We start from the raw sequence: 13,200 nt of genomic DNA, 5'->3' as shown, positions 1-13,200 counted from the left end.
TGAATTTCCCGTTTGGAGAGGCTGATTGAATTGTGGCTCTAGGGACTTGTGACAGTCACTTTAGACACTTAAGAGTTCCAATCACGCTGCTGCCATCCCAGCCCCCCTGCCTTAGTGCCAGAGAAACCATCTCTTGTGACAGCTGATTACATCTTTACAGCCCAGAACGTCAGACTCTAAAACAGGGGCTGTAAAATCAGAATCCTCTGTGACTTACGTAGTTCAGTGAAAATACGAAAATGCCTATTTAACGGGAAAAGCCTGATTAGAAAAATCCCAGCGCTGGTGAAGTCCCACAGCTGACGTCACTGGAGACTCACCAGGAAGAGTCTGGGAAGGCTATGGAGTCACCTGGTCAGGGGTCCAACTGTCCCTCAGCCCCCAGGGTTCCCACTGTCCTCCCTCCAGAGAGTGGCAACCAAGGAAGTCCTTGGGGGTGAACGGGGATGGGGGAGGAGGGGGGATGCACAATGTCTGAGCACCTACTGTGTGCTAGACACAATCTCACAGAATCCTGGGGAAAATCCTATCAGGGAGAGTTATCTTCACCCTTTTGCAGAGGGTGTTTCCTGCAGGGTCTCAAAGCTTGACACAGAGGGAGCCAGGTGTGGGGTCACACCCTTGTAATCCCAGCAACTTGGGAGGCTGAGGCAGGAGGATGCCAAGTTCAAAGCCAGTCTGGGCAACTTAGCAAGATCCTGCCTCAAAATGAAAAATAAAAAGGACCGGGGTGTAGCTTACTGGTAGAGTGCCCCAGGGTTCAGTCCCCAGTACCAGGGAGAAAAGAGGAAGAAAGAAAAAAGCCTAGGTCAACCCACTTCTCATTCCCAGGACCTGCTGGTGATCCCTGTTCTAGAAAGAGGTGAGAAAGGGACTCACAGGGAAGAGAGAGAGAGAGAGAGAGAGAGAGAGGCTGGAGGAGGGGCAACAGGGGGGAGGCTGCTCAGGAAGAGACTCTAAGGAGACATCTAATGCTGGCAGGATATGAAATCAGGACATCTAATGCTGGCAGAATGTGAAATCAGGACATCTAATGCTGGCAGGATGTGAAATCAGGTAGGGCAGGAAGGGCGTGTGACAGGCAAGTACGCACTGGGCCACACGTGCATGAGCACACATGAAGAGTGCACACACTTGTGCACACAGATACACATGTGCATGCACAGGCACTAGGACACATGCATGCAGGCCCACGAGCAACCCTGTGCATGCTCACCTTCCGGTACACAGAGGTACCTGGGTGCTCATGCAGTGAAAGCAACAGGCTCCCGCAGACATGCGCACTCAGCCAGGAGACATGTCTCCTGGAGACACGTGCAGTGCATCTGCACGGACACCGGCACACGCGTGTGCAGAAGCCTGTGCCCTCCCAGGGGTCCCTGCCCACACCTCGCGAAGCCCAGCCCATTCCAATCCAGCAACTAGCAACTAAATAAATATGATAAACAGCCCCTCCAGATGGCGCCGCACACGCCCCACTCCTCATGCTTGGAGGAATGGCACGTTCTATGCCAATAAATCCTCCTGTTTGGAAACATTTGCCTTCTTAATTGGCCCGTTTATGGGTAAAATATGTTTCTGGGTAGTGTCTGCCAGCGCGGGATGCTGAGCCGCACGTGCCTGCCGCCGTGCCCACCAGGGGGCCAGCCCAACCCACTCCCCGACAGAGACCACGGGAGGGTCTTGGGGCCTCCCTGGCCTTTTCCTCCCTGTGCCTCAATTTCTGATTTCTTCCAGAGGATTCCCATTTACTGAGCCTGCTGCACGCAGCACTGAGGTCTTAGAGGAGAGTCCCCTGGTCCTCTGTGAGGTGTGGTCCATTGTGACATCCCTGGAGTGGGTGAAGGGTGACCCCCAAGAGATATGTCTACACTGAGAATGTGACCTTACTGGACAGAGAGACTTTGCAAATACAATTGAGGGTTTTGAGATACCATCTTTTTTTTTTTTTTTTGTATTGAGGATTGAACCCCCAGGGTGCTTAACCACTGACTAACGCATCCAGCCCTTTTTAAAAATACTTTATTTAGAGACAGGGTCTCACTGAGTTGCTGAGGCTGGCTTTGAACTCGTGATCCTCCTGCCTTGGCCTCCCAATGTGCTGGGAGTACAGGTGTGTGCCTCTGTGCCTGGCATGGAGACACCATCTTGAATGGGGCTGGGACGCAGCTCAGTGGTAGAGTACTTGCCTAGCATGCACCAGCCTGGGTCCCTTCCCCAGTGCCAAAAAAGAAAAAAAGAAAGGAAGATCTTGAAACACCCCAATGGCCCTGAATCCAATGACAAGTGTCCTTACAAGGAAGACAGAGGAGGAAATGGTAAGGATGCAGCAGAGATTGGGGGCTTCAACCCCAGAGGGCTAAGCAAGCAGCCTCCCCAAAAGGGGTGAGGAAGGATTGTCCCCAGCCTCTGCTGACAGGCTGGCTGGAGACCTCCTGGACCCCAGGGAACACTGCTGTTGTCAGCCGGTTTGTGGGCCTCAGGGACCAGATCCGCCCCCTCATTTACATGGTGGTGTCCTGACTGTGCACAGCAGGACCTCAGGCCCCTGGAATGCAGAGGTCCTCCCTGGAAGCTGGAGGTGGGGAGATGGAGGCCCTCAGAGGGTGGGGGCATCCTCCAGTCCCAACCAGCCCCCTGACCCACCTCATGGCCACCGTCCTCTCCAGGAGCAGAGCAGGGGACCTCCCCCTCTCCTCCACCCCCACCCCAGGCAGGTGGCGCTGACGTCTGTTCTCCCCTCGCTCAGGTGGGACAGCCAGCACCCCTCTAGCTCCTGGGCCACACACACCCCAACTCCTGGGATTTCCAACCCACTTAGCCAGCCTGCCTCCAGGGGAAGAGCTGGTGTCACTTCCCAGGGTCGGGGGACACAACCAGGCCACAAAAGGCCCTGGTTCCTTTTCCTCTTTTGTCCATAGGAGCTGGTGCATAGTTCAGTGGCCCCACTGTGCCCGGGGCCATGGGGGGTGGGAGGTCGGAGTCCCCACCGCTTGAGCCTTCACTTCTGGGCACCGTGGTGCATGCCTGTAATCCCAGCTGCTTGGGAGGCTGAAGCAGGAGGATCACAAGTTCAAAGCCAGTCTCAGCAACTTAGCAATACCCTAAGTGACTCAGTAAGTCCCTGTCTCTAAATAAAATATGAAAAAGGGGCTGGGGATGTGGTTCAGTGGTTAAGATGTGGCCCTTGGGTTCAATCCTTAGTATAAAAAAAAAAAGGAGAATTAATAATAATAATAACTTCTGCGGGGTGTTGTGAGGAAATGGTGGAAATAAAATCCAGAAAACCCTTCTCAACAATGCTGGGCACCCAGTAAATGCTTAATAAATGCTGGCTGGTATTAAAGACAGCTTAGAGGCCAGTAAGAAGGGGCACTTAGCCTCTGACTGAGGGAGGTCACCTGACCAAAGTGAGGCCAGGGTGACAGCAGAGCCGCCAGGGACAGGCAGGCTGCAATGGCCGATGGCCCCCCGTGGGGCTGCATCCTTCCCCCCCACTCCACACAGGGCACCAAATCCCCTGCTCGTGATGCTTGTGACTGTGACTCAGCCTGGACGCTGCCCCCAGAGCCCACAGTGGCCGAGGGCAATCCGCACGCAGAGGGAGGGGGCGGGCTGGGGATGTCATCTGGATTTACAACCAATGTGACAGCCACAGTTCGGAGCCTGGCTAATATGAACACGAACCAGATTACTAACGCGCAGCCAAGAGGGGCCGGCTGAGGCTAAACCCGGAGCATGGGCAAGGGCTGTTCTGTGCTGCCACCAAACCTTTCCCAGTCCCGTAGGAACACTGGCGCGGCCTCCCACCCCGCTGCAGGCAAGCAGCCACCTGCAGAACTTACCATCTGGAAGTGGGGAGACCCAGGCCTGCAGGGGGCCAGGGCACCATCCAGAACCCAGCCGCCCTCCTCAGCGGCACCTCCATGCAGATTCCTTACCTGTAACTGTGAAGTTTCTACAGCAATGAGAGCCAACTGGGGGACCTCAAGTGACAAACTATGAGAACACATACCAAGGGACACTACGGTCCAGGAAGCAGACCAGGCAGAAGGGTCTGTCCTAGCTCATAAGGGCAAATAGAATTCAGGGAGGTGACAAGGCCCCGCTTAGGTATTCAAACACACCCCTGGGCTGCTGAGTGAAGGTTGGCTTATAGGGAGTCAGGGAGATACAGGAAGGACAGAAAGGAGGTTATGGCTGGTGACAACACAGATGTCACCAGTGTGCAGCCTATGCAACTAAACAGGGCCCTCACTCAGAAGGGTCCACATTCAGTTTAAGACTCTGTTGTGCTGTCTTGAAATTCTTAGCACATTCAGAACCACAGGTGGTATGTTTCCAGTCTGCACCCAGCCCTGTGGGTTCCGTGGCCAGCCCTATAACAAAGCAGACGAAGGACCTTCTATCAACAAGTCTCAAAGAGACCTTTTCCCACTGGTGCGCTGCCACTGGCTGTACAGCTCCCAGAGCCAACGGGTTCATTGTGAAAAAAAATTTTGTTTTCATGGTTTGAAACTGGCCATTTGGGGAGTTTTTAGAGCAAACATTATCCCCCTGCTCCAAGGCATGACTTTATCAGCGATTCCCAGAATGTGTCCAAGGTTCACCCTGGCCCTGTGCTGAAAAGACAGTTTCTGGGCACCCTCCCCAGGAGGGCTGGGTCACTCCAGGCCCCTAAGGTTGGAGGGCCAGGACAGCAAGGCAAACGCCCTACAGGGTGGGCCCACTAGCCACATGGGGGAAGGAGGTAGAGGAAATGGTTTTGTGGGGCTGGAAACAAGTCACTTGACCTGGGGTATGGAGGTGGGCTACTCATCAGGAGCAGAGAGAGCAATTTGGGGTCTAGAGCCTTGGGGACCCAGCTCCAGTGTCCAGTGCAACAACTGAAGTCCCCAGCCTTGGACATGCTTTCCCCTCCTAGGAGTGGGCAGTTAGCTGCCCCCCAGCCAAACTAGGGAGAAGTGCCCACCACGGTGCTGCCCTCCTCAGCCAGACCCCAGGGGCCCAGGAGGGACTTCCCAGAGGGCGAGAAACCCCCACAGCAATGCAGGGTCCTTGCAGAGCCGGCCAAGGAAAATGACCATTGTCACCACTGCCGTTGCAATGGCCCCCCCATCCAGGCTGGCTTGTCCCACTTCTTACCCTCTGTACCCGCCAGGACACCAGGAGCAGCGAGGTCACATTGCACCCCCTGCGGGGCGGGCCGGCAGGGCTGAGGGGAGGGTGAGGCGGGCGGCGCGGGACACAGGGGTGCAGGGATCCTAAGCGGGCACCCCTCGCGGCCCGCGCTCCATGCGGCACAGACCACCGGGAAGGACCCGGCCTCTCCCAGGTCAGGCCGCGCGCGGGCCTCGCTGCCTGGGAGATGGCGCCACCTGCAGGCTCCCGGGCGCGCTGCGGTGTCGGCCTCCCGTGCCCTGAGACCCAGGCCTGCTCCCTGTCGGGACCAGGTCACTCTGCCTCCCGCGTTTCCCAAATGGTCATCTCTGGACCTCACTCGCTGATCCAGTGGTTTGGGGAAAGTCTCTTGGAGATTCCCAACGCACATTTGTCCTGAAGTTTGGCTTGGGTTTACCTCTCAGTTCCCTGAATCCTGAGGCTGTGGAGGAAATTTCTCAGTCTGTCTCAGTTTCCTCATCTGCAGAATGGGGTGAAGGTGTTGCACTAGAAGAGATGAGCCCGAAGGCGAGGTGGGATTTGCACTTTCATGAGAATCATCTGAAAGCACATTTAAAATTCAATTTCCTGGTGCTGGGGCTCAGTGGTAGAGCGCTTGCCTAGCACGTGTGAGGCACTGGGTTTGATCCTCAGCACTGCATAAAAATAAATAAATAAAACAAAGGTATTGTGTCCATCTACAACTTAAAAAAAATTTTTTTTTAAAATTCAAGTTCCTTCTGGGCATGGTGGCACACGCCTGTAATCCCAGAAACTGGGAGGATTTCAAGTTCATGGCCAGCCCCAGCCCGGGTAATTTACCAAAACACAATCTTAAAATTTAAAATTTCTTTTTTTTTTTTAATAAGCAGGAGGAGGGAGCAGGGATATAGTTGAGTAGTAAAGCACCCTGGGGTTCAATTCTTGGTTCCATAAATACATAAATAAATGTGCAAGTTCCTGGGCCCCACACCCCTAGAAATTCTGACCCATGCAAGAGTCTGATGCAGAAGGCCTGCCCAGCCCAGGATGAGATGCAGAAGGACCAGGACTTCAGGGGGCTACAGAAGCAGGCGCGGGCCAGGTCCTGCCGGGACCTGGAAGCTGTGACTGTGTCCAGAGGTCAGAAGCCAGGAGAGAGTTTGGGGGGCAGCGTCGGCCCTTTCAAAAGCTTACTGTGCTCTGAAAACTAGGAGGAAAGCATGGGTGGGGGTTGGATAGGCGGGTGGCAGAGACCAGGGAGGTAACGACTGAAGTTCCCAGAGAGGCCTTGACATCCCGGACCAGGTGCTGGCACTGCAGGGGAGGGGAGGAAGCCACTTTCACAGGTAAGTCCCTTCACTTCTTTGCAATACAGGAAGAAAGCCCTGGAATCTTTATTACGTTCATTCTTATGCCAGCCTTTACATACTTCAATAAGTCGTACACATATCATTACAATATGATATATATTAAAAAATACTTTTGATATGAGTGGAAAGACCAGACGAGTTAGTGCAATACCTGGCACACCCTAAACCTGCCGGTTATCACGGTAGATTGTGTTTCCCAAAGATGGTCCCAGCGACATCTCCTGCCCAGAACTAACCACGCCCCCATCAGAGGTGGACTGTAATTCCCCTCCTAGTGAATCTGGGTGGGTTTGCAACTCACTTATAACCAGTGAAGTCAGTAAAGTAATTCCTTACAGTTTACAGGCTAGGTCACCAAGGTGACACACCTCCTGTCTTGTTGGCTGGGACAACAGCTTTGAGAACCCTGAGCTCTGACTGGGTTGAGGCCGCTGTGATTGACATAAGGAAGCCCAGGTCACACAGAGAGGCCACATGTTCTTACTGACAGCCCCAGGGCAAGTCCCAGCAGGCGACTGGCATCCATGACCACACAGTATGACAGGAGAGGCTGCTGGTGGTTCCTGCCTCCAGCACTGAGGCCATCCTAGCCTCCAGCGCCTCCCAAGTGAGGCCTCGGTTACCACAGATCAGAGACAAGTCATTCCCACAGAGGGAGGGGGGTTTGCAAATTTCTGATCCACAGAATCGGAGAGCATATTAAAATAGTTCTTTTCCCGAATAAGTTTCAGGGTGGTTTCTTATGCATCAACAGAGAAGCAGACCCTGAGTCCTTGTCCACACTTTCTGTGAGGAAACTGAGTGTCCCCACAGAGGCGTCCAAGCTGAGGGAGAGGAGGAGACAGGTAGCATCAGAGAAATTGTCTGGGACAGGCGAGGCCTTGGGGTGGGGCTGGGGGTACCCAACCCCAGAGGGGTCCCACCCTCCTTGGCCTCTTGTGGAACAGATAAAAGACTGACCCTCTGCTGAGCTCTGACCCGATGGCTCTATTCCAGGTCACCCTGGATGACTTGGTCCTATCACCTTGGCCTTTTTTCTTCCAGCAGGAGGTCAAAATCTGAGAAAGGTGACTCCTCTCAGGACCTTCAGAGTTGGCGCCTTTTAGGGGGGCGGGGGTGCTTCTCTGTGAACCTGGAGCTCCCAGGGCCCAGTGGCAGGGAAGGAGGGAAGCTGGGTTCTTGAGGCTCCTCTGATCACCAGCTGTGACCTTGGCCAAATCACTGTATTCCGCGCTGGGCCTGGGCTTTCCCAGCCCTGAGATGGCAACAAATGGTTAAATGCAAAGCAGGCTCTGTAAACACTCCCTTCTTTCTTAATGAAAATCAAGAAGTTCAAGCCAGCACTCCCACTGTGGGCCGGAGGCCATGTTCCTGCTCAGAAGGGGGATCAGCAAGGCCAGAATGCAGTTTAGCAGAAGTGAAGGCAGCTGTTTCTGGGAGGCAGCACGGGGGCAGCCAGGAAGAGACCTGGACCAGAGAGACAGGAGCCAAGTTCACCCCTCAGCCCTGCTAGGACTTCCTGTGTGGTTCTGGGCACTTCAGTGCCTCACTTGCCTCATCTATATTCATGTCCATGCTGTTTGCTGCCGGTTCTGTTGATTCTGTGCCATTGTTCAATTCAAGCCCAGAAGCAAGCCTAGAGCACCCCGGGGCCTTTGCACATGCGGTGAGCTGCTGTTCTGCTGTCCTATCTCTGCTAGTTCATCTCTTTTCCCCTGCGAAGTCCTCATCACCCCTTGACCGTGGTCAAGACAGTACTTCTTCACACAAGCCCTCCTGAGTCAGGGGCCTTCTTCTCATTGTGCTTCTCACATGGATTACCAGTCTGAAGTGGCAACGAGGAAGGGGTGAATAGTAATGTCCTTTTACTCTTCCCATCAAATGGCGAGCTTCGTGAGAGCCGGCACAGAGGTGCTCAGACGCACATGCAACGTTCAAGGGGTGGAACTCGCCTGGCACACCTGAGGCCCTGGCTTCCATCCCCAGCACCACACACACGCAAAAAAGTGAAAAATAAAAATAAAAAAGGGACAAGGAAGGCCAAGGGCCAGAGCTCATGTTGTAAGAGGCAGGGAATTCTGGGTAACAGGATCTGGGGGAGAGGGAGGCAGGGGCCTGGTCTTAGAGGGGCCACATGAACCTTTCTGAGGCCTTGATCCTGCGGGTCCCAGCCCACTAAATTAGAATCACCCTAGGAGTGAACATTCTTGGTGAAAGCCCCCCACCTAGTTCCAGGGCTTTCAACAAGCCTCCCGGGTGATTCTGAGGCACCTTTAGTTTTCCAAACAAGAGAAAATAGAGGCTGACTGGGGTTTGAAAGAAATATGGTCTGACCTGGGTTTTAGAAGCGGGTGGCACTCACCACATACGGGTCTGCCTGTGGTGTCTGACGACGGCGGGTGTCAACTGCCCAGCAGTCATCCCCTCTTCCTTGCTCACAGAAACCCAGTTTTGTCCAGGCATCAAGTGGGTGGGCAGCGAGATACTCAGGGAAGGGAGGCCCCACCCCAGTCTCGAGGGAGAATTCCGATTGAACCCCTTTGTCTGGCTCCCACTTTCCCAGATTCCCTTGCCGCAAGGAGTGGCCATGCGACAAGCATGGCCCATGAGACCCGAGGGGGTTTGCCTGGACCCTTCCGGGGGTCTGCCTACTGGTGATGTGGGCAGAGTGAGGCAGAGTTGGCGGGTGCTGATCCTGCAGCCATCGGCTGCTGACGGGAGGCTTCTTGGCGCTGGCTATGATGCGATGCCAGCTTATGACCCAGAGGCGACAAGCCCAAGGAGGAAAAGCCTGTGTGCCAGGAAGCCAAGCAGGATGCGGAGGGCCTGGTTCTTGAGGACACGGTTGAGCCCGGCCCCAGCCCAGAACCCACCACTACTACCAAGACTTCCTGTCCTGAGATTGAAGACTGGAGCCATCTTGAAGGTGAGGACTCCACCCCTTGCCTGCAGTCCCAGTGCCCTGAATGGTAACCACGGAGCCACATGCCCAGTCCTTCGCATTTCTTGTTTTGAGACAGGGTCTCACTAAGTTGCTTAGGGCCTCACTAAGCTGCTGAAGCTGACCTGGACCTTGTGACCCTCCTGATTCAGCCTGCTGAGCTTACAGGCATGCGCCACCACATCCAGTAAGTTGGAGTAAATTTTGCATCAATAAGTGAATGTCATTTATATCACTTATGTCTGTTGGTTGTCTTCTGTTGCTTGTAACTGAGAAATCTGACCTGGTAAATTCTTCCTCTGGTCCAGAGAACCTCCTAAGAGCAAGACAGGGGCTGGGTATTGAGCGCTGTACCTCACAGGCCCCGGCACAAGGTCTGTATCTGATAGAAATGGGCAGCTATTTCTCATGGTGGCCAGAGACATTCCCTTGGACTGGTTTCTGGGCCTGCCAGAGCAGAGAGTTGGGTACAGATGGTCCCTTCACCCAGACTGGTGAGAAGCCCCTGAGGCAGCTGAAGAGGGGTTCATGAAAGCCTGCTCTGGATCTCCCACATTCAAGGATACCAGGTGGCACCCCACAGGTGGAGGTGAGAAGCACTGCCACTAGGCTCTTCCTGAGGGGCAAAGAACCCCTGAGGTTGGCCAGACCCATCTCCACACATGGCACGTTTTCAGCCAGTCATCGAGTCCCAATTCTTGCCGTGGTAGGCTTGACAAGAGGAGCCAATAGGGGACCAGAACGCGACACGAGCAGCTCCACACAGACAGGACCCCAGAAATCATCTGGTCCCACCCTCTAGTTATTTTTTATTTTTGGGACTGGAGATTGGGCCTAGGGGCACTTTACCACTGAGCTACATTCCCAGCCCTTTTTCTTTCGAGAGGGTCTCACTAAATGCCCAGCCTTAGTCTCCCGTGTTGCTGGGATCAAAGCCATGCACCACCACACCTGGCTCGAAGGCTAGTTTTACAGATGGGAAAATGGAAAGGTAGGACACCCAGTGAGCAGTAACAGTGCCTCACTGTGAACCCTGGTTGGTTTTAATCTTAAGAGGTTTGGGGAGAATGGGAATACCGCCAATTCGCGTGCAGAATTTGGGGTGAACGTGCATCATCTATTTTGCTGAGTCCAGAGTGTTCATCTGATTCTCAAACTGGTAGAGAGCCAAAGGGTGGAGAATGGAATGGGCTGGATCACGGTCACATGGCGACTCACAGTGACTGGAACTAGCGCTTGTGTCCTTGATTCTGTCACTGCCCTACACTTCCTCCCCAGGGGAAGTCCTTTTCTTCAATCCCACTGGCCTTCCAGTGGAAGCACTAGGGTTTCCAAGAGGCAGAGTAATGTGCCCATGGACGGGGGCGGAAGAGGACCAAGACCCTGGAACCGTATGAGAACCAGCTCACCTGAACTGGGCCCAGGGGTCCCCAAGCAAGGTGAGCATCGCAGACCCAGGGCCTCCAGAGCCACAGCAGATTCTACGAAGACAGGCTCTGCTCTTTGGTTCAGACTGTTTATATATGTCACACTCAAGCTTTCCACGTTTCCATTTTCCAGACACCACTGGACCCCATGCTGGCCTGGAAAGGGTCAGCTCCCGAGGTAAATGACAGACTAATTAAACACAACGGCCAAGTATGAAAATTAATTGAGATATTTAATAGACAGTGCAAACCATAATTTCATCTGAATATAAATGTATGCACATGTTTCCAATGAGTCATCTATCAGTTATCACAAACAGCAACAGGACCTTAGAGCATGTTAGAAACCACAGAGCTGAATTTAATTCTGACACTCTCACATCCATTTCAGATCAGTGTCACGAACTCCGAAAGAGCAGGGGTGGGAGTGAGGAGGGCCAGCGTGGTGGACAGGGGGCAGCACACAGGTGAAGGACAGGAAAGAAGCACAGCCCTCGAGGAAGCCAACACCAATGGGTCGTTACAGCTAAGGACGAGGAAAAGCCTATGGCTTTTAAAAAACGACTTTCTGCCAGTACCATAAAGTCTTACAAAGAGATGTGCGACTAGTCAACCAACTTAAAAGGACAGAGGCTACATTTCAGATCATTTCAGCTGCAAATGGGCGACCCTTTCCATTGAGGATTCAGCAGTGGAGTTAGCATAGTCCAGAAGCTCAATGTTGGATTTGCAAATACAGTTTATTTTACAGAAATTCAACATTATAAACAGCAGGCACCTCCCTCCCGCCCGCCCGCCCCTCCCCCCGCCCCTCCTGCTGGGCGCAGACCATGCTGGGCCGGTGAGCAGTGAGCAGTGATGCGCTGCTGCTTTGGAGTGAGGCTGGAGAGCTATGGAGGCTGCCTGCACCACACCCTGCCTGCCCGCTCACGCAGCGCCTGCCGGCGCGCAGGCCACCAGAGTCTGTCTGGGCCCAGCCTGCACTGGACCAGTTATATGGATCCGGCCCAGTTCTCCAATTCCTTCATGTCGTCGTCCTCCTCTTCCTTCTTCTTGGCTGTGGAAAACAGAATAGGGTATTTAGGGGGCTGGCTGCCGTGACCCTGCCGCATTCTGGTGGGGTGCCAGGGCTGCGCTCCAGGGTGCTCCTCAGGGCCTAAAAGTTGCCACACAAAACCCCAGAACCCCGGGCTCACCCTCCCCAGCACCTCCCGCAGTCCAGCAGGGCCAGTGGGGTCAGGAAGACTCTGCACTAAGAGTCCCTCAGGATTCCTGCGAGGTCTGTCTCAGAGCACCTGACGGTGGAGGGGGAAGCCACTCACAGGAGCGCCAACCCCTGCCAACCTCCCGGCTGCACCTCAAGCTGCCTGAGCCCCCTCTGCACGCCCACAGGAGACTTGCTGGGCACTGACTACGTGAGAGGCCTCTCCTCCTACATGGGAGGCATGGGTGACCGCTGCCTGGGTGCTCTCTCCAAGCCAGATTACCTGCTTCGCCTTTTCAAGAAGCTCTGGGTGAAGTACTCTGATGGGGAGGGGCAAGCAACGGGGGAAGGAAGTGAGAGAACGGGGTCCTAAAACAGCCGAGCCGTTCCTCCCCAGGGGGAGGACCAGGCTTTCCCAGGTGTGCACAGCACAGGCCTCTAGATGGGCAAGAGCTGCCTTCCACTAAGAGTCTCACACCTCACAGTGCCCGGAACTTCCTCTGATGAACAATCAGTTGAGAACAGGGGCTCTAAAATGGGTATAAGTCCCATCCCCCACTAACAGGACACCTGGCCATGTCTGGACACGGTCTTAGTTTCACAATACAGAGTGTGTTGCTCCTGGCGTGAGGCCCGGGGTGCTGTTCATACCCACAGTGCACAGGACAGCCCCTCCCCTCCTCTCAGATTATCTGGCCATGTCAATAGTGCTTAGATTAAAATTTTTTTAAAATCCTAGAAAAAGATAGATGACCTTGTCACTGTGACCACTGCAACACATTCTATCTGGTTCTCAACCCTCCACAAGCCAAGGACCCAAACTGAAGTCGACCAAGCATAAGACCAGCCCCTCACCTGGTGCCATGGCATATGCTGACTCTTAAGAAACACTCACCGGGTTTGGATGGTAGGGCTATAGAGGGAACATTTGGTAGAGGGACTGTTTCGGGTCCACTGATCTCCAGCAAATTCTTGTCTAGCTCCTCCTGTTCTAGTTCTTCTAATTCTGCCATGAGCTCATCCTGGTGAAAGAAAACAGAGTGAGGGAAAGCCCTCCTGGGAATCCCACCCTGCAGCCGTGTCTCTGCCCTGATTCTCAGGGGACAGCCCCTTCTG

At 54.1% G+C, this 13,200-nt stretch overlaps 1 protein-coding gene across 1 annotated transcript in view; it reads right to left on the bottom strand.

Moving 5' to 3' along the window:
• Window positions 1–11,094: 11,094 nt before the first annotated feature.
• CHMP4B (charged multivesicular body protein 4B) overlaps window positions 11,095–13,200 on the bottom strand; it is a 39,186-nt gene continuing 37,080 nt past the window's right edge. The window contains exons 4-5 of the mRNA XM_079128412.1: window positions 12,980–13,106; window positions 11,095–11,937 (exon numbers count right to left, since the gene is read on the bottom strand). Of these exons, the coding sequence (XP_078984538.1) occupies window positions 11,873–11,937; window positions 12,980–13,106 (192 nt within the window). The 3' untranslated portion in view covers window positions 11,095–11,872. The remainder of the gene's footprint in view (window positions 11,938–12,979; window positions 13,107–13,200) is intronic.

Source organism: Sciurus vulgaris (assembly GCF_902686455.1).
Source record: "Sciurus vulgaris genome assembly, chromosome: 2".
Lineage (NCBI taxonomy): Eukaryota > Metazoa > Chordata > Mammalia > Rodentia > Sciuridae > Sciurus > Sciurus vulgaris.
This window is presented reverse-complemented; position numbering and strand designations above follow the sequence as displayed.